Here is a 24,348-nt window from a genome sequence, read left to right on the forward strand (position 1 = left end):
CTTGATTATTTTTCTTTTTTCAGTCATTCTGTTTTGCTGCTGTGGATCTTTCTCCTGTCGCATGATCAAATTCCATCCAAGCATTAGCTGTTGGACACATTGGGATTGGAATAAGATAACACAAAGATAAGAATCTGGATGGCCCCTATACTCTTTAGCCTAGAAGACTTGCAGTTTAATATTTAACGTCTTGATTTCTCAGTCCACAGGCTGATTTTCCACTATCCCACACTCCACCTTAAATGAGCTCAGCCCTGGGGAAGGTACAGATGGTTTTCTTTGCGTGGTACTTGTTTGTCTTTGTCCTGTCTTCCTCCCCTCACCTTCAACCAGTCAAAGATGATGGCTGCTGTCCCTCTCTGAGCCTGGTTCCGCTGGAGGTTTCTTCCTGTTAAAAGGGAGTTTTTCCTTCCCACTGTTGCCAAGTGCCTACTCATAGGGGGGGTCATCTGATTGTAGGATCTTTACCTTACAATGTAAAGCGCCCGGAGGTGACTGTTGTTGTGATTTAGTGCTATATAAATAATAATATTAATATAAATGAAATAAAACTGTACAGAATTTAATTTTTGTAAGCAATGATGAAGTATGGTTTTCAGAAATGTTCTATATGTGGCTCTATAATATAGTGGTTTGCACATTTGCCAAACAAGCAAAAGATTCCTGGTTTAAACCTGGGAGGAGACTGGGTTGCATCAGAAAGGGCGTCAGGTGTAAGAATATGCTGAATGACCCCTTGTGAATTAGAGTGCAGCCTTCCTGGGCTCATGCAGTGATTTCCACTACAGATTTGTGTGTCTGTGTGTTTTTAAAATTCAGTGCTGCTCAAGGGTCTGAACATCACAGTCAGTCTATTAAGCGAGCGTAAAGAGATTTATAAATGTATATATATATATATATATATATATATAAACATATATATGAAGAACCACAGGTCATGAAATCTTAAAAATTCTTGGTCATTTTGGAGAATATTTTTAAACCTTTAAACAGAGTGCCTCTGTTGTAAAGAGGTTTTATGCACGACTGCAAAAAGTGACTGTTTAAAGGTAATATGAGAATAATTATTTTCAAGAAAACTTTTTTTTCTGTTCTGCTTTTTAGTAGATCCTGTCAAGTAAGTTTTCTATGCAGCAGTCAATTAGTGGTTTAAGGTCTACAAGCCATACAGACTTTCAACTGCCTTTAACTTTAGTTCTCACACAGTTTGGTCGAATGTGTGGTTTCTGAGTGTATGGGCTCATCACAGTACAGGCCTGGTGGTCTTTTCAGGGCCCCTCATAGCTTTAACCTCAGTAAAATTGAGATGGAAATGCTACCAAAGTTTTTTAAAACCTTAATGGTGTGTGAGCATCTGTGTGTTTGTGTGTACGTGCGTATGTATGAGTGAGTACAGGACAAGTGAGCACCAGCAGTGTTTTTTTTTCCTTTCCCCTGAAGAGCCATGTGGTCAAGTTGGGTATGAGGAAGCGGGTGGAGGTGTTTCCACTTTCAGTTAAAACCACCTGCAGCATGCTCTGTCCAGTAGCATTTTAGTCTTCAGTGCTTTTTTTGAGGGGCCACAGTTTCACAATCCCACGGCCTTGTCATGAAATGTTTTGGTAGCTCTGAAGAGGATTCAGTGTTTTAGTTCTCTAGTTCACAGGTAGATTCTCAAATACTTAGACATTAACACATTTTCTCATAATTTAGTTTCAGTACACCCCCAACAATAGATTTGAGATCAAAGGTCAGTTCAGTTTTTATCTTCAATAAATAAAAAGCATGGCCCTGTTGGGTTGAGATCAGGTCATCAGGACACGGCCACTGAAGAATATCCCACTTCTGTGCTTGGAGAAACTCTTAGGGATGTTTCCCGGAAAAGTCTAATCTGGAAGTGGCTTGCACCTTGTGAAGCTGTTTTTCTTAATTATGGAAAGAATATTTTGATCATCCAGTCTTTCAGGCTTCTTGGTATTACTGAGCTGGCCAATGCATTCCTGCTGTTTGAGAATGAACCGGAGTTTTGATTTGGACAGCTAAAGATTTTTTTGTTTGTCCTCTTTTACTCGCATGGCATCTCTTTGTTCCAATGAGCAGCTATCAAAGCTAACAAAATGACTTCAACACATGGGATCAACTCCAGATCCTGCTGAATCTGTTCATGGAATGACAAGGAACAGGCCTCACCTGGCCATGCAACTGCTGGTCAGTCAATTACCCCGTTGCTTTTGAGGCAAATCGGGGACTGTGTATAAAAATAAACAATTAATTCAAAATTGCAGTTAAACCCCTGCAGTTAAAGTCTGCACATCGATCAAATCTTGATTGTTTGATTCAAAATAATCCACTGTGGATGGACCCTTGCACAGAGGCAAAACTAAAAAAAAAAGAACAGTACAAAATTAAACCAAAAACAAACAAATCAAAATCCAAAAACTTAAGCATGTAAATATGCTTTGTATTGTTCTTTGCTGCAGTTATTAGCAACATTTGAAATGAAAATACTCACTTTCTCACAGGTTAGCTAGCCAACACATCACTTAACTGTTTTTACAGCACGTGTGTTTGTTTGTTAGTTAAAGCGAGCCACGCAGCATTCACTCCCTCACTGCACCTCTGAATTATTTTTTTAAGTACTTTTAGCATAAAAGAATCAGAATCAGAGTCAACTTTAAACACAGGAACTTTAACCCCAACAGCCTTTGAGACTTAATCTGTAAATGCTGGTAAAAGTGAAAGGACTTGATAAGCAACACGTGATTCTTGGTGACTTAGATGAACTCCAGTGTTTTGAGTGAGTGTTGGATTATGAGGATTATGATTTATTATTGCGAGTTAATTTTTGTAGTAAAATGAGTTTAAAATATAGCTGAACAAATGATTAGTAGTTTGACACACAATTATTTATTTATTTATTTTGATAATTAATATAATTAATAATATTAATAATTAGCAGCTCAGTTGTTGTGTACATAGTAGTTCAACTTAGTTGTTAAAGTAGTTAGAACAAATTAGAATTGACTGCTCAAAGACATGCTGATCTAAGGACATACTAAGATTTTTTTATTGACGTTTAAAAACATAGTTGTCGTGAAAGAAGTACGTCCTTACGAAGAATGAAAAGTGTCACTATCACGTGGCAAACATTAAATCAAGATAAGATTTTGCAGCCCGGGTTCATATAAGTTGTCTGCTACAGGCTACTTGAGTAAATGCACTCGGTTACAGTCTGTTTCCCTCCTGACATGCATGTGTCTGCACCATGTCTGCAACCACTGTACGAGCCATGTCTTAGAGGAGGATTTACCACAATGATGTAAACCGAGAAGACGTATCGATTATTCATCGTTTTCTTTTTGTCCTCCCACCCGTGTTAAAATGGGGCATAAAATAACCCCTCCGTGTATGCTATACTGTATGGGCAGGGCCCTGCGAGTAATTCTAACAAAAATGACACCAACCCACGAAAAGGGATTTTTAATTTAAGGATGTTCCATTTCCATACAGACTGAAATCTAACGTCTCCACCGTGCATTTTATTTTCTCGATTGGTGTGGCGGAAATTTGTGGCAGCAACATGGGATTATATTTCTCAACCGAGCACTTCAAAGCAAAACCCGATCCGGTGCTATTACGTAAGAGCCGGTGACATAACTCTCTCCAGCCTGGGACGGCTAGGGCGCACTGTGAGCGCAAGGGGAGGGGGGTGGCGGGCGCACGGCCGGCCGGTCCAGCTGCACTCTCCGCACTGCTGCTGCCACAGGGGGGAACGGGATTATTTCAAAAACAACCACACAAGAGGAGGAGTGCTGTTGAATAAGGGACCCTGACACACACAGAGAGAGAAAGAAAGAAGCCAAGGAAGATGACTGCCGATTTTGGGGAGCCACTGTGAAGACTCTTGAAGGAGGCGAGATGGCAGTGCACGTTTTCAAATGCCTGCGCCGGCCTGGGCGCTAGAGCGACCAACAGGTAGTATGAGTCTCGAGTTTTGCTTCGTTTCTTTCTGAGCACTGCAGTGTCAGCAGATAGAGTTGAAAACTGACTGACCTTACAGGAATTTGTGGTTTGTGTGCGCCAGAGTGCGTGAGTGAGAGAGCGAGTGAGTGAGGGGAGAGTGTGTGCAGGCCCACCCACTGGTGTTTTGACAGGAGAGTTATGGAATATGAAGAGCCCGACGTGCCCTCCGCTGACACCCCCATCAAGAGAGGTGAGATTTTCCCCCTCCAGGTTACATTTACACTGTGGCAGGTGCAGGGAAACTGAACTTTAAAGTCACAGCAAGAAAAATACAATTTGTTTGAATAGTTTCAGCTCACTAAACAGTGTGCCTTGACATTTTATGCCCTCATGTCCCTCACTTATTTCCCAGCATGCCTTTGTGTGCCCACTCACTCCCATCCCCTCCTTTCCTCCTCACTTTTATCTCATCCTGTTGGCCTCTAGTGCACCAGCTGACTCCCTATCTCTCACTCTCTGTTCACTCTTAACTTCTCCCCCTTCACTCTCATCCATCTTTACCCTAGTAAACCTCCTCATCCCTTTAACTGGGGTATGGTTAAGGTGCTGTGAGTGTGTAAGAATGGCAGTAAGCCGGAGTAATCCATGGGAATTAGCTCTAATTTTTGCCTCTATTACTGGCCAATGCCTTTCTGTTCAAAGCCTCTCCCAGGCCATAATCAAACTATTGGCAGTGACTGGAGATAAGACTGTCCCTCTGTCACAGAAACCCATAGCACACCTTTCCTACAGGATAGCAACACAGCTCGTCTGAAGTGCTGCAAAATTTATTTGTGTGTGTGTATGTGTGTGCCTCCATTTAATGCATGTAAGAGGCAAAGCAAATAAATAGATTCTTATTTCTAAAGAGGTGAAACAATAATGAGGCCTGTCCCCTTTTCTCCAGTAAATGTAGGAGGATCATAGCAGCAACAGTTTACATTCAAAGTCCTGAACTTTGTATTTTACCTGTGAAAATTTCACCACACCGCTGATATAGTTTTTGATTTTCTTGACTTAAGTTTTTCAATATTTGCCACTAACATTGACAGATTGATACTTTTATTTACCCCCCAAACTCCCCCAAAAACATAACATAAACAGTTTGCTGGTTACCCTAGATTACCTTTAGACCGCAATGCCAACAGTTTTAATTTGGAACCATTAGTGATTTAATAGTATTATGTAACCATTAGAAAGAAAGCGACCAGCAGGCAGGTCAGAGAGGAAACAGGGACAATTTAGTGTTCATTATAGATGTATTATAGATACACAATTATAATTTAAAATGTGTTTTGTTTATGTTGCAAAGTGTCAATGGTAATCAAGGGAGGAAAATAGGGTAAGATTAAAGCTGAAAAAAAAATGGCAGTATCAACAGAGACACTGAAACGGCTCTTAAAAGTGTTATGTCCTTCTGTTCTTCTTTTTCTTCTTCTTCTGTTTTTTATTTGCAAGTGACAATACAAACAAATAATTCCAGAGTGGTTTCCTTTGGAGATAGCTTGCCTTGGGTAAGTTAAAGTCACGTCGTGCAGAATTTAGTGTAAAAATGACAAAGTTTGGGGGAAATTTGTTAAAATGATGCACAGCTGAAGCTTGAACATTATATGCAGGATACCTAATGCATCTGGCCCTGGAGCTGATGCTTTATTCAGGTTAAACTAGAGTGTGGTTGCACTGTTTTATTTTCATATTTAGTTTCCGTACTGCTGAGACGGCTCTTCTTGACTTGATGAGAGTCTTGGTTTTAGCGGCTGTTGTGGGCGTCACTCACTTTTCTCAAGCAGTAGTTTTAGTCTTGCTCCACATTTGGGGGGTTTTCTCCTGTCTGTACAGTATAGGAAAAGAGAAAAACGAAACAAAACAATCTCCTGTTCATTATCCAATAAACGCCCATTTGTGGTGTCCCTCAGGGATCTATTGTAGGTCCGATTCATTTCACCGTAAATCATTCTGCAGCCATTTATGAACCAAAAACTGTCTTCACAGCAATGATAGTATGTTATTCTTTTAACCAAAATGCATCTGGCCTTCTTCAGCCGTCTGCTATTTTCTTGGAAATCAATGCAGACAAGTCAAGAAATACTTTCTGTTCTAAAAGAACACTACCCTTGCAGCCGTCCTACTGATGTTTTCAGAAACTCTTTGAAGCCAACATGTTCAGATGACTCTTTTTACAGAGAGATTATCAACAATTTGTGACACTGTGAGTGCTACTCCTTTTTTTGTCACTCTATACCTTACTTTTCTTAAACTCCTGCAAAGGTTTGCTTCACCAAATTGGCAGCGACTTTTATTAACAGACTTGTGGTGAATTACTTACGGTGTACTTCTGAGCTACACGACTGTCCTAAAATTTTCAGCTGTGTAGATGTTTTGGGTTTAAGATTTTAGAGGAACTGCACGTGTTGGCACATTCTTCTTGAAACCTGGCGAACAGCTTAACCATCCAAATCAGACTTACTTTTAACTTGATTTGTACATATTTGTTTTTGTTTCAGCATCTAGCATATATTCCTGTTCATATTTTATAGTTGTTATAGTACTATATGTTGTAATTTGTTTTACTTGTTTTAGTAATCTTCTTCTCAAATGTATGCTTTTCTTTTGCTTACTGATTAATCATTCTACCTAAACCTAATTTTTAAAAAGCCCTTTTTTAATCTTGTTTACTGTATTTGGCACCGGTCTTGGATGTTCACATGTTTTGTATGTTTTCTGTGCTAGATGGGTCGTGGTTTCTATTCAGACAAAATCGTCGCCTCCTCTCTGGGTTCAGTGGTCTTCGGTGCTGTTATGTAACACAGCAACTGTCACTTCAGCAGTGAGCTTAGATGTCAGTGCAGAGAGTGAGATTTTGCCTGATGGGTGGTGTTGATTTTTGTGCCTCCGCTGTCACTTTTGGGTGTGTGTAGATGGTTCATGGCCTGGCTAACAGGTGTGCCTTGCTAAATATGTACGTGCTGTGTCACATTTAGTTTTCACAGGTGCCATCGACCGCATGTTTATTTAATTCTGCTGCAGCAATATTTTAAGCATTTAATACCATTGGTGACACATTTCAGGAATAACAGCGGTGCAAATAGGTGACGTCAATTCTCGCTAATTTTCGATCAGCGTATCGGGGTTCAGCATTTTATTTATTTTTTAAAATCAGATTAGTCGCCCTTAAAATCATCTCCGTAAAGCGAGAAGCTGCTGTGCGTGTCTGTAAATGACTATTCAAGGAACGCAGGGGAAAGCATTGATGTAACACTAGTGTAAAAAACACTGAAAAAATTCAGGCCGTCCTCATTTGGAAATGATGCTAATAAATGTAGCTGATTTTTTGTGTGTAATTAATCAGCCTTTTTTTAATCGATCACCTTTAAAACAGTTGCTCTGTGAGTGTTGAAATTTTCTTTTCATTTTCCGTGCGTGCACTGCTGCGCTTTCATTCCATATATTCTGCTTATGAAGCAAAACTGATTTGATGAGGGTAGGAAAACAGAGGAAACCACAAAGGCCCTGATCTGGCGCCAGACAAAGACCGGCTAGCTCTATGTCTTCCATTGATACTTATCTGCCCTGCATTCAAACCTCTGTCTAACACACACAGCCTCTCACACGCAAATACACAGAGAAAACGCACACATACCCTCACACACATGCGTATACATACACCCACAGCAGTAAACCCCCTGCTTAAGAACTGACCCTTAGTCGCTCTATCTGCACTTCAGACTTTCTCACAATTGCGGTCACAAAGGCAGACAAGAAAGAGGACCTATTGCTTCACAGACACCCACCTTCCTCTACCTTTATGTCCTGTGTGTGCGTGCGCTGAAACACCACACAAACATATCATAGACCCACACTAGTGTAAATAGGAATCCTCTAATTTAGCCTCTCCGCTCTCACTGAGGCTTCTTATCTGTCCACATGCTATTGTACACTAGAAAAGAAGCCAAAGAAAGTGCTGCCTTCTGCAAACCCCGTATCAAACTGCCATTTAGGAGCTGACAATGGCTACAGTGTAATTTTATGCCGGTTTTACTTTCCCTCTCATTTCAGTCTATTTGAAAGTCAGGATTTTACTTGTTGTTACAGTAGTAACATGCTCATTTGGATATTTGATTATGATTGGTGAGTACGATATGTATTTGAATGTCAAACGTGCTTTTGTAATCCATTCATTGCACTACGAATAGCTCCTGTGTAGGTTTCAGTGGTATTTAAATTGTTCACTTAAGTAAAAGTAGAGATACCGCACTCTAAACATGATCACTTCTTTTTTTAGTAGCAGATGTAAAGGGAACAATAAGTTAAGGTATCAAAGGTATTCATCAAGCAATCAAAGAGTGTCTCATCTAACTTTTGTGATGGGGTTAGCTGTCATTTGTAACTCTTTTTTCTTAAAATGTTATACTGTACAACATTTATCTCAAAAATGAAGTAAATCTGATGCCTAATTTATTTTCCAGTGGCTATCACATTTTCAATTCAAAGAGATGGAAAACTCTATTGGTAAATGTTTACTCCTGGATTCAATATGAAGCTTAGATGCCACTGTGTAACGCCCACCATGTATTCATATGAGTATACAGCAGGTTGAGTTTCTTTCACTAAAATGCGCTTTAGGATGCTCGTACAAAGCATAGACTCACAAAGTTGTTTAGTTTGAATCCACTAACTACTTTTTTCCTCCCTTTAGGTGGTGCCGTGTCCAAGAAGAGTCATTTGAGTAAGTTGTCTACATTTGTGTGTGTGCGTGTGCAGTAATAACTTTGCTTGTGTTTGTGCTAGATATTTGTGCATGCAATGTGGTTAACTTCATAGTTAGTGAACATGCAGCATGCACCTGTACAGCAAAACACACATACACACAGTGGTGTCGACGGGGACGGGGCCATTAGCGACACACTCTGCGCGCGGCGTGTCGCACCTGTGCTACCCCCCTCGCACAAACACACTCGCAGACAGTGATGAAAATACCAACCACTTTGGCATCTGAATGCAGATGAAAGCGATAACATCTCGTCTTTTTTTAACTTTTTTGGTTTAACACCTTCTGCCACAACTTTAGCACACCTGTGTATGTTATCGAGAGTGAAGGTGCTGCGTGTAACACACCACCGACCTTCATATTAGGTGGCGTGATGATAAACCAACTGAGACTAAATAATAATGGTTTTCATTCATCACACATACCCAAAACCAGAGAAGACAAGAAAGGAAGGGCAACGTTTGGGGGTCTTCTGTGGTTCTGTGTGGCGGGATGGAAGTGGAGGGAAATATGAGTGGAGAATGAAGAAGCTGCGGTGGATTGCAGCTGCAAGTGTTTACTTAAACGCAGCACTGAAGACATAAAATAGTCTGAAATACATTTTTCAGTTAAGTTGAAGATCTCACATAAAAAAATAACAGATCTCAAAATACGTGCCTTTTTTTTAGCTACATCATCCGAACAATTTTTAATAAAATGCAAACATAACATTTAACACATGCAGCATAATAATTAATTAATGTAATATTTAACTCGCTGTACTTTTGAAACCTAATTGCTAATTGTATGAAAATGGTAAATATGTAGATTTTACTTGGAGCATTTTCAGTGGAGGAGATCTGTAAGCTAAACTTAGATAACCTGAATCAAGTGTGTAAATATGCTACATGGAGAAATAAATAATTCTTTAAAATGATTTTCTCTCTCTCTCTCATATACATATATATATGCATTATTTGAAAATATTTGAAATCTCCAAACTGAGTTTCACAATAACAGAAATGTAAGTTTGTGTGACTTACATATTTTTTTAAGTTCATCTCCAGTGATTCCTGTCTGCTGGTTTGACTTAAACTCTCTCATGGACAGTCTCAAAGGTGCCAGACATTATAAAGCATTTTTTGACATATGATACAGAGTGAGGGGGTGAAGGATAACAACAAAGGTATGAAGAAAAAGTACCTTGAGAAAAACGACAGGGCAGGGGACGGTCCCCCCTTCTTTGTCTTGATCTCTCTCTCTCTCTCACACACACACACACACACACAATCATGCACACGCAAACAAGGAAGGTGAGGCGGTGACTGACACTCAAAAGTCTGAATATGTATGCTGAAGCTGCAGTGAGCACCCGACCCAGCTTGATAAAGGACGAGCAAAAAAAGGAGCAAGATTAAAAGATATAGGTGGTTCCAAAAAAAACGAGTGTGTGTCAAAAGAAAGACTATTCTTAGACAAAGTGAGAGGACAAGTGAGTTTGTGAAAGTGGGACAAACGTCTGACACAAGTGGAGGAGTGAGGATGATGCGAGGTAGGGATGAAGCTCTTCAGCGTGTGTGTGTGTGTGTGTGTGTGGGCACTTCAATCAAAGATATTTTTATCAATTAAATCAGTTACATGCTTTTCGATGACGTTTTTCTCCAAGCCTCCCATATTTAAAACTTTACGATTATAAGGTAACGTTGCGACTGATGCCTCTGATGGTGCGCGAAATCGGTATCGTTCGATAATAACGTCACCTTTTGGTTAAAAGTAGCTGTGTCTTTTTAAACCTTCACCAAGTCGCCCTGAAATATCTGTGCTTTCATGCAGACTCAGACACCTGTGGCTTCAAACACATCAACTTTCTCAGGGTGTGTCATTAAGCTTTTTGTTCAGGTTTGCACTTTAGTTTCTGGTGTAATACTTCGTTGAACAGGAAAATGCCGCTCAAGTTTCAAGTGCCTTTATATTTCACAATTTTTGCTCGTGTGCTAACTAGAATTTTACAGCTTTACAAGTTTTATTGAATCCCACCGATGGATGTTTTTAGCAGCCTTGTAGAAAGCATGAAAACACACACGTGTGTTCCTGTGCTTATGGTTTTCAGCGAGTAAAGATTATCTAATCTGTTTTGAGTCCCTCCATTGGCTGAATTTTGAGTACCTTCACACTGATTGATGTGTTTCAGTTTTACGGTTTGGCAATATGACTCAATTTTGAGCTCTCTTTGATGATTTTAAGATTTGAATCATGTCTCAGATATTTCTGCCCTCTGATACTCCCACATATACAGTATACCTCAGGCTAGGCTAATTCTGTAGAGTGAAAAGGTTGTATAAAAATGTATATTTCTGGAAATAATACCCATTCATAACATTGTAGTAACACCTTTTGTCAAGTCAAGTTTCCATTGTAAGTAATTCTTTTAATGAAGCCAGTGATTGGTGGAAGACCAGTGTGACCAGGTTATAATATAATACTTAAGATGTTGAACTTTTATTTATTTTTAAAATCATACACACACACACACATACACACACACACACACACACATATATATATATATATATATATCATAATCAATCATCATAGTCTTGCACTTGAGTGCGGAAAACAGGATGTTTCACTACCGCAGTGCGTTGCTTTTAAATGGACCGACTCCAAGCACGTACAGGATGCAGAGGAAATGCTAAAAGTGTGATACTGAAAATGATTTCTCACACAAATAAGTCCCAGATTACCTGAATAAAAAATGGACAAAATACACAAAGAGGTGACAAGGGAGAAAAGGCAAAGGGAACAATGAAAATTGATTAATTTGTTTTTGCTGCGTACACACTTTTGCCGTTGCAACTTGCAAACACCTATAGACACACCAGCACATGCAAGCACAAACACGCACACACAGATGCGCAGCTGCTTTTTAGATGGCGGCTAGATGCAGCATATCTCTGCCCTGCAGCTGTGCTCTGGATAGTGCCTGTGTGAACAAAACAAGAGCAGCCTCTGATGAAAAATAACTAACTAAATATATTTGTGTTATGACCACAGCTGGGAGACAATGAATTATCTCTGGTGTTACACACTTGATTTCATCAGGCACACTTGAGATGGCTTTGTTGCTGTGTTTGGGGGGATTCCTGTGTAGATTGTTACACGGTTTCTTTATCAGAAAGGATTTCCTTGTTCCTCTGGGTGCAGAAGCCTGCAAAAGCACTTCCAAAGCAGCAGAAGCGGTTGGCTACAGATCAAAGCAGACATGAAAATGGCAGGTGACACATTCCCCCCCCCAAAATTTGGTAAATGAAATACACAAGTCGAGCTGATTCATACCCTTTGCTACTGTCAAAACATTACCTCTTTCAGACACCTCCGAATTCAGGAGCAACTTCAAAGTCAAATATGTGAAATCAGATGCTAATTGGTGTTCAGATCTGCTTTGAAAAATTCCTCAGATAATCATCTCTCAGTAGGTTTTTCCATCTGTTTTTTGTTATTGCAAATTAATGAAACTCAGCGAAGGAGTTCTCGCATTTATTAAACCACCACAGTCTGGCTCTGAAACCTAAAAATACATTAGCAGTGAACTATTCCTGAGTGAAAATGTTTAGTCCAAAAAAGCTGACGTGAAATACTTCTTATTAAACCGCTCTCTGGCACTAGGTTTTACTTTATTTCCCCCCTTTTTAAATGAATTTTATTCAGTTGCTGCTTATTTTGTATTTTCTTCTAAATCTTGGTTTCTTTTAATGGAAAAAAAAAGTAACCTGACATTTTATTGTTATTTGTTTGGATTTGCGCTGCAAAGTATCGTGTGGTATGATGTGTAGCAAAACATTCATCTTTTATCTAATGTATTTAAATGCAGTACTACACATGCAGTTATTTGTAAAAAATAAAATAAAAAGCTGTGACAAGCTGCTTTTTTTGTCATTTAAAATTAGTTTTAAATGCAGCAGAAAAATAGTGGTTTTAAGCTAAAGTTCCAAAAGTCTCAAATTTTACTTCAGGACGACCTTAAATTAAAATCATTAAGCGTGTTTTTATGTATTAGCGATAATAACAGTACAAATAAAATTGAATTTAATTCGCCATGAGTCATATTAAAGTAAGCTGTTAAAGAATTTGTCTTCACTGGTGTTGTAAACTCAAAAAATGATCCTACATTAGGTACAGCCCTCCTGTGCTGAGTGTTAATGTGCTGTATGAGGATAAAGAGTCTGTGCAAGTGTGTTTGTTTGTGGATGCAGTCTGTATACAAAGCTTGTTTGCACTTTTGCTTGCGTACGTCTCAAAGGTAAGCTTCCGTCAGAGGAAAGATTGAGGTTTTTTTTGTCCGTTTACAGTTCATAGAACAAGCTGCTGACAAGGTAATTTCAGGCACAGAGAAGAAAGTGTCTGGTTAAACGCTGCAACAGTGGAGCTGGTACAGTTTTCACCCGTGAGTCTGTCTGCCTGTACGTATCATCATGGTAAAATGTGATTCTTTGCCCATAGCGTCACAACCGTGAGAGACACGGTCTCAGAACTGGCGTCTTTGTAAGGTCAAACTGAAGGCCGAGTTCAGAGATTTGGGGCAGTCCGAAGTACTAGTTCGCTGATAGCGGCGATGTGAAAAAGGACGTGAGTTTCCACGATAAACCCCTGTCAAAAAGTCTTTTTAAATATCTGCAGTGACAGCGGTGCCGTTAGTGTTTTGACTTTACGAGTCCGTTTCTCTGTCTGTGTCACAGCGTCGTGATTGAAAACCTTTACAGGTGAGAGCTCAGTTCAGAAGAAAGGCCTCGATTGATGGTGGTTATAGTCTGACTCATGAGTGCTGACTAAAGGGAACTAAGAGTCGAGGGGCTACTCCCCATTGTCCCTCTTTTAGAACAATTTTATATCACAGTTGTTCTGATCCCATCATAAAGCTGGTGCTGGTTTGCATCAGTATTCACACACACACACACACACACACACACACACACACACACACACACACACACACACACAAACTTGTGCTCAGTTTGACTTAAACGTTGTGAGAGGACTAATTAATCTTTTTTTGATTTGAAATCCAGGAATAAAAAACTGTCCTTGATCTTTTCTTGATCCTTTTTATTTTTTCTAAATGATTTTGAAAACGTTCCTCATTTTGCAGTTTACTTTATAGCTTTGTAAATGCTTTATAGCTTTTTCAGTTTCCCTAAAAAGAGATTTAATGCTTGCACCATTATTATTTTCTTTAATGACTGATATTTATTATCCAAATTTCACTGAAAAGCCAATTACAACTACCTTTCGTCGTCTCTGCTTACAGCTCTAAATCAAAGCCTATATATTATATTGTTATATTTAATATATGACTTTTTTTTACTTTGACAGTAATCCTGCTTTGTCATTTAAGTTCTCAGCGAAAGATCTCAATACTGTTTTAAAGATCATCAGATCATCTCTTTGTGGCGGCATTTAGGTGTACAGTGCACTGTGTGCGGAAGCGTGGGAGGTGGCACGCTGTTGTTTGTACTGACAAATCAAAATATCTCCACCACTAGTGTACTTAAACCCCTACACTTGCCAACAGCATGTGTCAGGCAGTTTTGAATAACCTTTCAGGCAAACGGTTTTGTGTAAATGATCTCATTTCATTGTTCCTTCATCATTAAGTGGTTGGTATAGGATTAGTTTCGCACTGTATGTCGTCACTTGTAGGTTGTGATTGCTTACGTAAGGTGTTGGCAGCCATGACTATCAAAAGAGACTTTTTTGAGTGGAAAAATCTGTGTGGACTGCAGAAACATGTTTAAAAGTCTCTATCAGTGAGTTTATTAGCATTACTGCATGTGTTTACTGTGCAGTGGGAATTTATAACTGTCTAGCACTTAAGCTTTGCGTTGTCATTAGCATACTGTCATGTTTTTGTTGCAATTATGAACTATAAAGCCTTCAATGACTAGAATGATTCATTTTTCAATGAGTTTTATTGCCACTAAAACAGAACAAATCTGAAATGGAGGAAGAAAACATCTACTCGCCTGCTGAGGCCTACTTTAAAATAGAAGAACTGCGCTTTGAGTTCTACCAGTGTTTGCGCACATTAATCAAATGAAAAGAAAAGGAAACCTACACTCACAAAATATAATAAAAGAAATAACACCATACCCGCTGCAAAAACAGTAAAAGTGAAGTAAATAGTACCAGTTTAATTCTGACTAAACTTCGGTTACATATTAAACACTGCTAATTATTTTTATTTTTTAAAATTTGGACTCCACAACTAGGAGGACTCAGGTCATGACATTTATGTGTTTAAGGTGCTAGGTGATAGACAAAGACTAGGTATTAAAACATTTCTTTTTTTATTGGGTCTATTGGCTGCGCCGTGTTTTTACAGCTGGAGAATGTAAAGAATCGCTAACAGCACTGATAAATAAAAAAACAAAATGCCAAAAAAAAATAATTAAAAACCAGATCAAACTGAAAAAGGTTACTGTTGCACCCAAAGGCCTTGTGGTTGCTTCACTGTTGCCAGTTGTGACAGCATTTTAGCATTTTTCATTTTAACATACGTGTATTTGTAAAATCTTATTCAGTAGCGCAGATTCCCAACAACAGACGCCTCAAACCGCTTTATATTGCAAGGCAAAGACCAAAAACCATTAGAGAGAAACCCAGATAATCACAAAACCCCCCTGTGAGCAAGCACTTGTTGAAAGCGGGAAGGAAAAGCTCCCTTTTAACAGGAAGAAACCTCTGGCAGGACCAAGATCAGGCAGGCGCAGCCATCTGCAGCAACTGGTGAAGGGTGATGGCAAAGAAAAGAAGAGAAGGAGACAGGACAAAAGGCAAAATAACTATAGTTTAATTCTGTATTAGCATCTGTTGTAGCGACCCCTAAAGGGAATGATCAAAAGAAAAAGAAGAAGAAGACAGTCATCTAGTTTTTAATAAGGCCATCGAGAGTCACTGGAGCTTAAACAGATCAAACTGAAAAAGGTTACTATTGCGCCCAAAGGCCTTGCTGTTGTTTCACTGTTGCCAGTTGTGACAGCATTTTGGCATTTTTCTATTTAACAAACATGTATTTGTAAAACAAGCGCTGTGTTTAGCTACAATGCGCACCAGACGCAATCGCTCGTGACTGAAAAAGACACAAATGGAAGAAATAATGGTGGCGCAGTATTTTTATCACTCTATCTCACACAACCATACAACCATGCAAGCACGCACACCAGGAGATGCTGGGTTTGATTGGTCTGTGCCTGTGGCTGGAGATAACCAGGTGAGACAAAAATGGCTATAATCTGCTGATAGAGGGCTGTTCGGTGGCTGCCTGGCGTTTATTTCTGTTTGGCAGTCGGGCTTTTAAAGGCAGATTGATTCTTGTTTCTGTGTGGCACCAATAAAGATGTCACAGTTGTGTTGGGCTCATTTAAGGTGATCGCAGGTACGACTACATGGAAAGCTGTTGGAGGAGCGGTGTGCGTGATTGCCATGAGTTTGAGTGTGAGATTGCATGTGTGAGATTGCATGTGTGAACAGCGAAAAGCTTGTGGGCCACGGTGGATTTCCTGTTGTTTGAGGTTGACAATCAGAACTGAAATAACTAAAAAAGCAGAGACCACTGATGTTCTCTCTGACTATCCAGCACTACCAACAGGAACACAATTTTAGTCACAGCTCGGTCTCTTTTCTTCGTTCTTTTTTTTTTTTACATGTGATATTCAGCTGGCGGCGAAAGGCTGCTGGTCAAGCTTAATGGTTAATTTAAAGGGACAGATTAATGTGAAATGTTAAGCATCAGAGTTAAACTGGTGAAATATTCTTATCATGGTCAATCATGAGGTTAATCAGACAGTTCCATTAGTAGAAGCTGCAGTCTTATCAGATTTGTGGCTCTATTATTTTTCAGCTCGATCGTACATGTCTTTGCTCTGTGTCTATATTTATTTTATCTCAGACTGGCTGTTCTCAGAAACCTTCTAGTGATCCCTGTGGCACCAAATAAAGAGGGCACACACTGACACACTAACACACACTCGTGAAAACAAATCTGACACAGTTATGCACGGAAACGTAAATACTCCCGTATATTGTCAAGTTGCAGCTATAAGAGCTCGTCTCGAAGAATGCAGTCACACTTTCTAATGAGAGACGATGACGGGAAGAGATAGCAGCCTGCATTATTTTAGGTTATTTGAGGCTGGCAATGCCTCTGCATCACCACACGGCATAATGTGAAAGAAAAAAAGCGCACTTCCTTATGAGGTTCTCAAAAATATTTTTGTCAAGGATCCGTGATACAATTCATCTTTTTTAATGAATCAAATGACATCTGATTGTGACAGAAATCGCCACTAATCAAAAGACTGGGGGGGGTGTGAGAGTTTCACAGTGCAGTGGCATGGGGGGAGGTGAGAGGGGATGGCCATTACTGGCAGTGATGAAGGAGAGTGCATTACTGGCAGCGATGTCCTTTATGAGCGAGATAGAGAAGGATTCACAAAGAAAGAAATGACATGAAAGCAGGAAAGTCAGAGTGAAAGAGAAGTCACGCAACCACTTGAAAGCACTCTGAGGTTGACACCTTCATATTCGCCGCTTTTCTCCATTTGCAAATATTCCATGTCCTCAGAAGTCTCTCGGCTTATTGCATTTGAAGGTATTTTGTTCATTATTATTAAGGCAAGAGGTGCTTGAGAGGAAAATACCTTTGGTCTACTATGGTCACACAACAACTGATAGATGCTTAAGGGAAAGTACAGAATAAAGCAAAAGTTGTGGGAATCACTTTGCAGTTTAATTGTTTAGATAAAAATGTGCAGTGTCATTAGAATGACAGTTGGTATAGTTTTACTTACACTGCGATGAGCTCTGTGCTGCAAATGTTATAAAGGAAGGATTAAAAATGCTTGCTTTTAATATTAATAACAGACTCGTTTATTCTGCTATTTTTTTTGTTTTGTTTCCATCTGTACTGTAGATGTGTGTGCATATACAAAGTCTGAACTATTGAGCTGACATTAGAGCAACAAAGGTCACGTTAAACTACACTGATCAAACGTAAAAAGTGCTGCATTTAAGAACTGTATTTTATTTTCTATAAAGTTAAAGTTTGGATTTAACAAACTTTTTCTCTCCTTCTGTGTTTGTTCAGCCCAGATTGAAGTTATCCCATGTAAAATCTGTGGTGATAAGTCCTCTGGAGTTCATTATGGAGTCATCACTTGTGAGGGCTGCAAGGTGAGATGGGCCACAACAACCTCATTCCCACATCATACTGATCCTGACCTCATATCACTCCACTCATTATGAACCTACAGCCAGCTGCCTTAAATTAACAATGTCTGTAATTTACAAAAAAATCAGTTTTTATATTTCTGTAATGGTTCATCCATCAGCATGTGCAAGCTCTTTGATCAAAATTATATTTTTAATGCAAAAATATAATGAATGTTGTCATCCATGAATTTTAAAATGAACTTTATTACAAATAAGCAGAAAGGAAATGCACGTTCTTATTTTGTGATGAAGATGTCAAATTACAGTTTTTAACTTCCTAAACAGAAAGATTAGTTTTAGCAGTTGAACATTACTCTTGATTAACTTCTGACTTTCAGTGTGCCGCGCCACATTTGGATATAAAATCATGAATTCAGTCATTTGAGCTTTTTAAAATTTCTAATACATTTTTGTTTTTATAACACTTGGTTTAAATAATTTGTCAAGCAATGTGCAGGAAACAGGAAACACTTATCTATGCTAGCATAAAACAAATCTAGTTATCAGTGTCTCTTAAGCGTAATAATTTAATATGTATTCATGTTATATGTTTAACTCATTAAAAAGTGTCTTGAAAATTTAGCCATGTGAATCTACAGAGTTACTTTTCTCATCCAGGTGCTTTTATTTTTGAAGTTCTTGCTAGCAGGCTAACTGGTTTCAATCAATGAACATTTCATCTGTTTTTTTACAAGAAAGCAAGTCGATATTTCCCAAAACTCTAGTTCCTAGAATAATTCCTTTGGCGATCGGTGACCAATAAATTTTCCCAATAGGAAAAAAAAATCTGGGACTGTTGTGGAGGGCCGCACCAAAAAACTGTTGAGCAAAACTGAGTTAATCTTATTGGTGCGGCCCTCCACAGCAGTCCCAGTTTCTCACTAACCTTTCACTATTACAGTTGGACTGTTGAATAGCAAGTTTTAGCTTATTTTAGATATTTTGTATCACTTATACCTGACAGATTACAGGAAATATGAGTTATACTGATTTAATTTCGAACTTGTCAGATGATAATAAAATAATTTAGCCACCAGAGAACATTTCTGCTCATTAACAAGAGCAAATAAAAATGTTTCTCTTCTGACTTTTATATGTAACTCAAAAATCACTATTTACCAGTCAAAAATTGAGCTTTTGTTTGACTCTTCTAATCCCTCAGGGATTTTTCCGGCGCAGCCAGCTGCCTACCGTGTCTTACTCCTGCTCCAGGCAAAGTAACTGCCAGATCGACCGGGCCAGCCGCAACCGCTGCCAGCACTGCCGTCTACAGAAGTGCCTGGCACAGGGCATGAGCAGAGATGGTGAGAGAAAGCACACATGCACTGACAGGCAGACAAATCTATTTACTATTAATTCGCAGCAGCTGCTTAGTCATTTGTTGATTGTTTATTTCCAGCGGTGAAGTTTGGACGGATGTCCAAGCGTCAGCGCGACTCTCTGATCGCTGAAGTGGAAAGGCACCGACAGCAGCAGCAACAGCAGCTTCAGGGAGACGCCCAGACCGTGTTGTCCTACCCCACCAAGAACCGCCAGGACCGCTCCCCCCAGCTTCTTCAGCCCATGGCCCCGACCTACTCATACAGCGGAGATGCCGAGCTGTTGACCTACGCCGCTGATATTCACCCTTACCTGATGTGCTCCCCGAACGACTCACAGGTGCCTGCTATGATCTACCGCACCTCTGGGATCTCTCCCACCTCAAGATCCCAAGGGAGGGGAGACAACGCCGGTCATGCTGATATTAGAGGTGAGGCTCAGATGTGGGAACTTCACCATGCAGGATGAATCCTCCTTTCTTTGTTACTTATTTGTCTCTCTTCTCTGTTCTTTATGCAAGGATTTGACTCCAGGCAGTCGTCTCACGATATGATGGGGATTCATCCTTATAGTGGTCTGGAGGATCCATACAGCCTGTATCCTCACTCCCTGCGAAACATAGGTGAGCAAATGAGCACAGTGAGCCAAACTAAACATGTAATTTTATCATATGTATAGTATTCATAAGTGCGTCTTCTTCTTTTTTTAGATGAACTGTGTGCCAGCATTGTGCGTTCCCACAGAGAGACCAGTCAGTACAGAGTGGAAGAGCTCCAAGCTCTCAGGTGGAAACTCTTCAGCAGAGAGGAGATCCAAGCATACCAGAGCAAAGTATGTGCACTGTTTTCTCTTCATTTTTTATTTTTATTTTTTCATTTTGCGATTTCTCCTTCATGTGTGCGAGCTTACTCAGACAGTCTCAAAACAAAACATGTCATTTCACATGCTTTACGTCTGAGGCTAGTTTTGTTTGATGAATCAAACAGGAAACTGAGAAAACGTCTTTCATCGCTTCCCCCTCCTCTTCTTTCTTTGATCTTTTTTTTTCAGTTGATCAAAGAGAAAACAGCAGGGTAAATTGAGTGATAAAATACAGAAACTTGAGCAGCAGACTGAATTGTTGGGACACTGAGGATGAGTTTTTGTGAGACGAGTGAAATGCTTTGCCCTTTAGAGCCCATTTTAAATAATCTATGGTGAAAGAAAAGGATTAATGAGAAACAAACTGAGCTAACAGTCTGTCTGACTCTCTTTCCCAGTCAATAGATGAGATGTGGCAGCACTGCGCTATCCGACTTACTGATGCCGTCCAGTTCGTGGTGGAGTTTGCAAAACACATCCCGGGTTTCCGTATGCTGAGCCAGAACGACCAGATCGCCCTTTTAAAGACTGGTGATTTTCCCTTTTCTAGAAGGATGTGCTTAAAACACAATATATATAACTGAACAGGTTTGATCTTACTCTCTTCTGACCTGCCTTCCTACTCTTTTCAGGCTCCATGGAGGTGGTTCTGGTCAGAATGAGCCGGTTCTTTAACACAGAGAACAACACTGTGTTCTTTGATGGGAAGTTTGCTGGAACTGAGGTCTTCAAATCTTTGGGTGAGGATTTATCTGAAGGTGTGAAACCGTCTATCTAAACACCATAACTTATCAATGCTCAGTGGTTTCTTGTCTTGCAGCTTGTGGTGATTTAATCGCAGCAGTATTTGACTTCGCACATGGCATGTGTGCCCTAAAGCTGACTGAGCAACAGATTGCTCTCTTCAGTGCCCTGGTGCTCATCAACGCAGGTAAGCCCAGCTCGGCCTGTCTCACTTGTACTGCGTTCATTTTAAGCACATCAGGAAGGAAGCGGTCTTTTCTTTTCTCGTCCTCCATGATGGCGGCACATGGTGCGGTCTTGGGTTCGGCCTTTATGTGTTTATTTGGCGTTCTCCCTGTACCTGTGGGGACTTTGTCTTGATACTCTGACTTCTTCTCAAAGACATGACTGTTAGGCTTAATTGGCAATGGCATCTATGAGTTAGTGTCATAAGTACCTTGAACTGGAAATGCAGTTACAAAAATGGGTGGATGGATGTCATAGATGAATAAGCTTGACCTTACTGTCAGATGTGAATGAATAAATCTTGTAGGTTTATCATATTACTGCCCAAATATAGATGACAGATATGTTTTGTGTCTGTGTCTTATCCAGTTTGCCTCTTTTTCATTTTGTCTTGTGTAATTTTAATTCATTCTGTCCCATTAAGTTAACCTTTCTGCCTCCTAGTGGCCGTGAAGAGACATAGTTCAGTTAATAGGCCACAGTGAATGAGGATGAACAGTGATGACTGAAGGAAAAGACACAGAAAAGGAAAAAACAAGAAAGACAAAGAACACTTTACAAAAAGTGTTCTTAGGTGTTGTTAGGAAGGTGCGACAATGTTTCTGGCCTTTGAATGAAGTCCTTTCCTGTCTCGTTGTTGTTGTGGGAATTTTAAACCGAAATTAAAAGGAATCAAAGAGAATATTTTAACAATGGACATTCAGAATAAGGGCGTGATAAATATCTGGATCCTATCACCTCATCGCTTCAGTCCTTATTTTTACTGCTGTGCTTTATGGGTTCCACTGAAGATTTTAATGTCATTATATGTCTAAAGTATAGTTTTGAAACAAACTTCTGAATGTATTTGTTAAAAAACTCTTTTATGATTTCAACCCTGCTATTTTTGCCTGCCAAAATTGACTAAAGTTCACTGCTGAGAGCATCAGCCTGCTGCCAGGGACTTAACTTCCATGCAGCAAGTAATGCTGTCTACCCTGTTCTGCAAAATGCTTTACTTTATGATTTTTGTTATGTTTTTCACCTTTAAAGGGAACAATCTACTAAACAGCTTGAAAAAAAACTCAATCCTTCTTTCATAAAACATCTTTGTGTTCAGATCGTCCGTGTCTGGAGGACAGGGGCAAAGTTCAAAGAGTTCAAAGAAGCGTGGAGTCGGGACTGACACACATTCTGCACCAAGACAATCAAGAAAGTTTGATGCACAAGGTAAATTTCAGTCACCTGGCTGTTCAAACACTAAAATTAAAGGCTTGTGTGCTCCATGTTTCATATCTGTGAGTACGCGTAAGATCGCAGGCTTTCCTCGCTGCTGTAGAAAGCTGACGTCTAAATGCGTGTGTCCTCCCTGCAGCTGTACCAGAGGATGGCGGTGTTGCGCTCGCTGTGCAGTCTGCACATGGAGAAGCTTCGCTGGTTTAGTCAGCGGTACCCGCTCACAGCTCACTCTCTGTTTCCTCCGCTCTACAAGGAGCTGTTCGCATCAGAGGCAGAGCTTCTGCCGGGGACCACTCACTGATGATCTACGGGAATATGCAAAAACAGTCGCGCACCAACGTACAGAGACTCCTATTAGTTTGAGTCTCATTACTTTCTGGCAGATTCTATTTTTCTAATAATAAAAAACACACACAATAATTGTAGCGTGTGTTAAGTGTTATATGACTTCCAGCAGAGCTTTTCTTTGTTAGATGATGTCAAGAAGAATTTTTTTTTTTTTTATAGCTTAAAATTATTTTGATGATGCCAGAGAAACATATTTCGATGTTCTTCGAGAGCACATTGTTGGTGGAGTAAGAGCTTCATTTTCTCTCAGGTTGTGCTGTTGTGATTCTGTCCAGTTGTAGCTTCTGTGTGTCACGGTGTCTTTCAGACATACAAATTCAAAAAGGCAGGCCACTGTTCATTATTAGTTCAAACTTTTAAGTGTTAGTCCACAGAAAGTCTGTCTTTCAAGCAGAAAACACCAAACTTCAGAGGGATTCAAATGTGACTTTATAAAGTTTGTATCTTCACCTTGTAGTGATTTCAAGTGAATTCTTGCTTGACTTTGTCAAAAAATAAATAAAATTTGCGCTATATAAGTTAAAGCTAAAGCCAACCAATGTGCTTTCAACAAACTTTGCAAGACAAACAACAATATCAAGCACTAAAAGCAATCACATGCAACTACAGATGTTGATCTAAAAACAGAAATCCACTTTGTCTTTAGCTTCCATACTCATAATAGGGTTTAAGTTTTGCAATGCTCCTTAAGGATCATGCAATGCCCTGTTGAGCCTGTGCATGCTAGCTTGCACAAATTACATCCTGTTCCTGTTTCTTCTCGGTTGTTTTTGCCCTCAGGAGTATTTAATGCAGCACTGGTTTAATGCACCTGGAAGCTGAGAAAGTCAATCATCTTGTCTCTTCACATCAGCAGCTTCAGTCACACCCGCCGGCCATGAAGAGCGGAAAGTGTCATTTAGATGCTGAATACTAAATTAAAAACTTGCCTCTTTGCGTCTGTATGTCTCCAGAGAAGTTTCTCCTCCTCAGGCTGGTGTCTGTCATAGACTGACCAATAAATACTACAAGGGCAGCAGTACTACTGAAATGGTTCCCTTTAAATGAATCCTCACATGCTTTTATATTGTGTGAGCTGTTGCATTAAGTGTAGAGATAATACAAAAAGGTGCAAGCGTGTAAAGTAGAACTCTCGTTCCGTGTGTGCTAACTCTTCCTCCTTTTCCCCAGATGAACTTGTTTTGTTTTCTCTACATATCTTTGAATAAAGCGGCGGGTGAATGAGAAATGTCGAGATGTTTCTGCATTAAGTCTGTATGTAATCCTCTCTGTCCCTGGAACAGCTGGCATTTCCCTCAAGATAATTTGCTGTATACCTTCTAATAAACTGCTGAAGCTGTGACACCAAGCAGATGTTTCACTTTATTTGACTGCTTGTGAAATCACCATAAATATTTATGCAAGGCTGAGACAAGCAAGAAAAATTAACAGAATTATAGGGAAATCCCTATCAAGTCAAACACCACAGTTTATTTGTTGCAGTCAAAGCTCTATAGCGAATATACTGAAAAACATCCAAATAAGTTGTCTCCAGCAAATTTCGGTAAATTTGCAGCCGCAGCAAAACAGAGGAAATATTAGTCATTGTGGGTGACTACCAGTGGTCTGTGGAAAGTTTTTTTGAGGTTGTCACACAT

At 39.7% G+C, this 24,348-nt stretch overlaps 1 protein-coding gene across 1 annotated transcript; it reads left to right on the top strand.

Annotated features, from left to right (window-relative positions):
- Positions 1–3,674: 3,674 nt before the first annotated feature.
- rorc (RAR-related orphan receptor C) lies at positions 3,675–24,055 on the top strand. Its single transcript, XM_084944711.1, has 13 exons — positions 3,675–3,954; positions 4,064–4,192; positions 8,678–8,707; positions 17,871–17,956; positions 19,158–19,299; positions 19,395–19,745; positions 19,836–19,937; positions 20,025–20,146; positions 20,575–20,707; positions 20,809–20,916; positions 20,997–21,107; positions 22,245–22,354; positions 22,500–24,055. Exons 2-13 carry the CDS (start codon positions 4,141–4,143, stop codon positions 22,662–22,664), a joined length of 1,512 nt encoding a protein of 503 aa, XP_084800837.1. The 5' UTR covers positions 3,675–3,954; positions 4,064–4,140; the 3' UTR covers positions 22,665–24,055.
- Positions 24,056–24,348: the final 293 nt, after the last annotated feature.

This window comes from Perissodus microlepis, chromosome 11, assembly GCF_051167445.1.
Source record: "Perissodus microlepis isolate ML-2025 ecotype Zambia chromosome 11, ASM5116744v1, whole genome shotgun sequence".
NCBI lineage: Eukaryota > Metazoa > Chordata > Actinopteri > Cichliformes > Cichlidae > Perissodus > Perissodus microlepis.

Coding starts and splice junctions, on each gene's coding strand:
- rorc (XM_084944711.1), top strand. CDS start 4,141: ATGGAATATGAAGAGCCCGACGTGCCCTCCGCTGACACCCCCATCAAG. Junction 20,708..20,808: donor GATCGCCCTTTTAAAGACTG/GTGATTTTCCCT, acceptor TACTCTTTTCAG/GCTCCATGGAGGTGGTTCTG. Junction 20,917..20,996: donor TGAGGTCTTCAAATCTTTGG/GTGAGGATTTAT, acceptor CTTGTCTTGCAG/CTTGTGGTGATTTAATCGCA.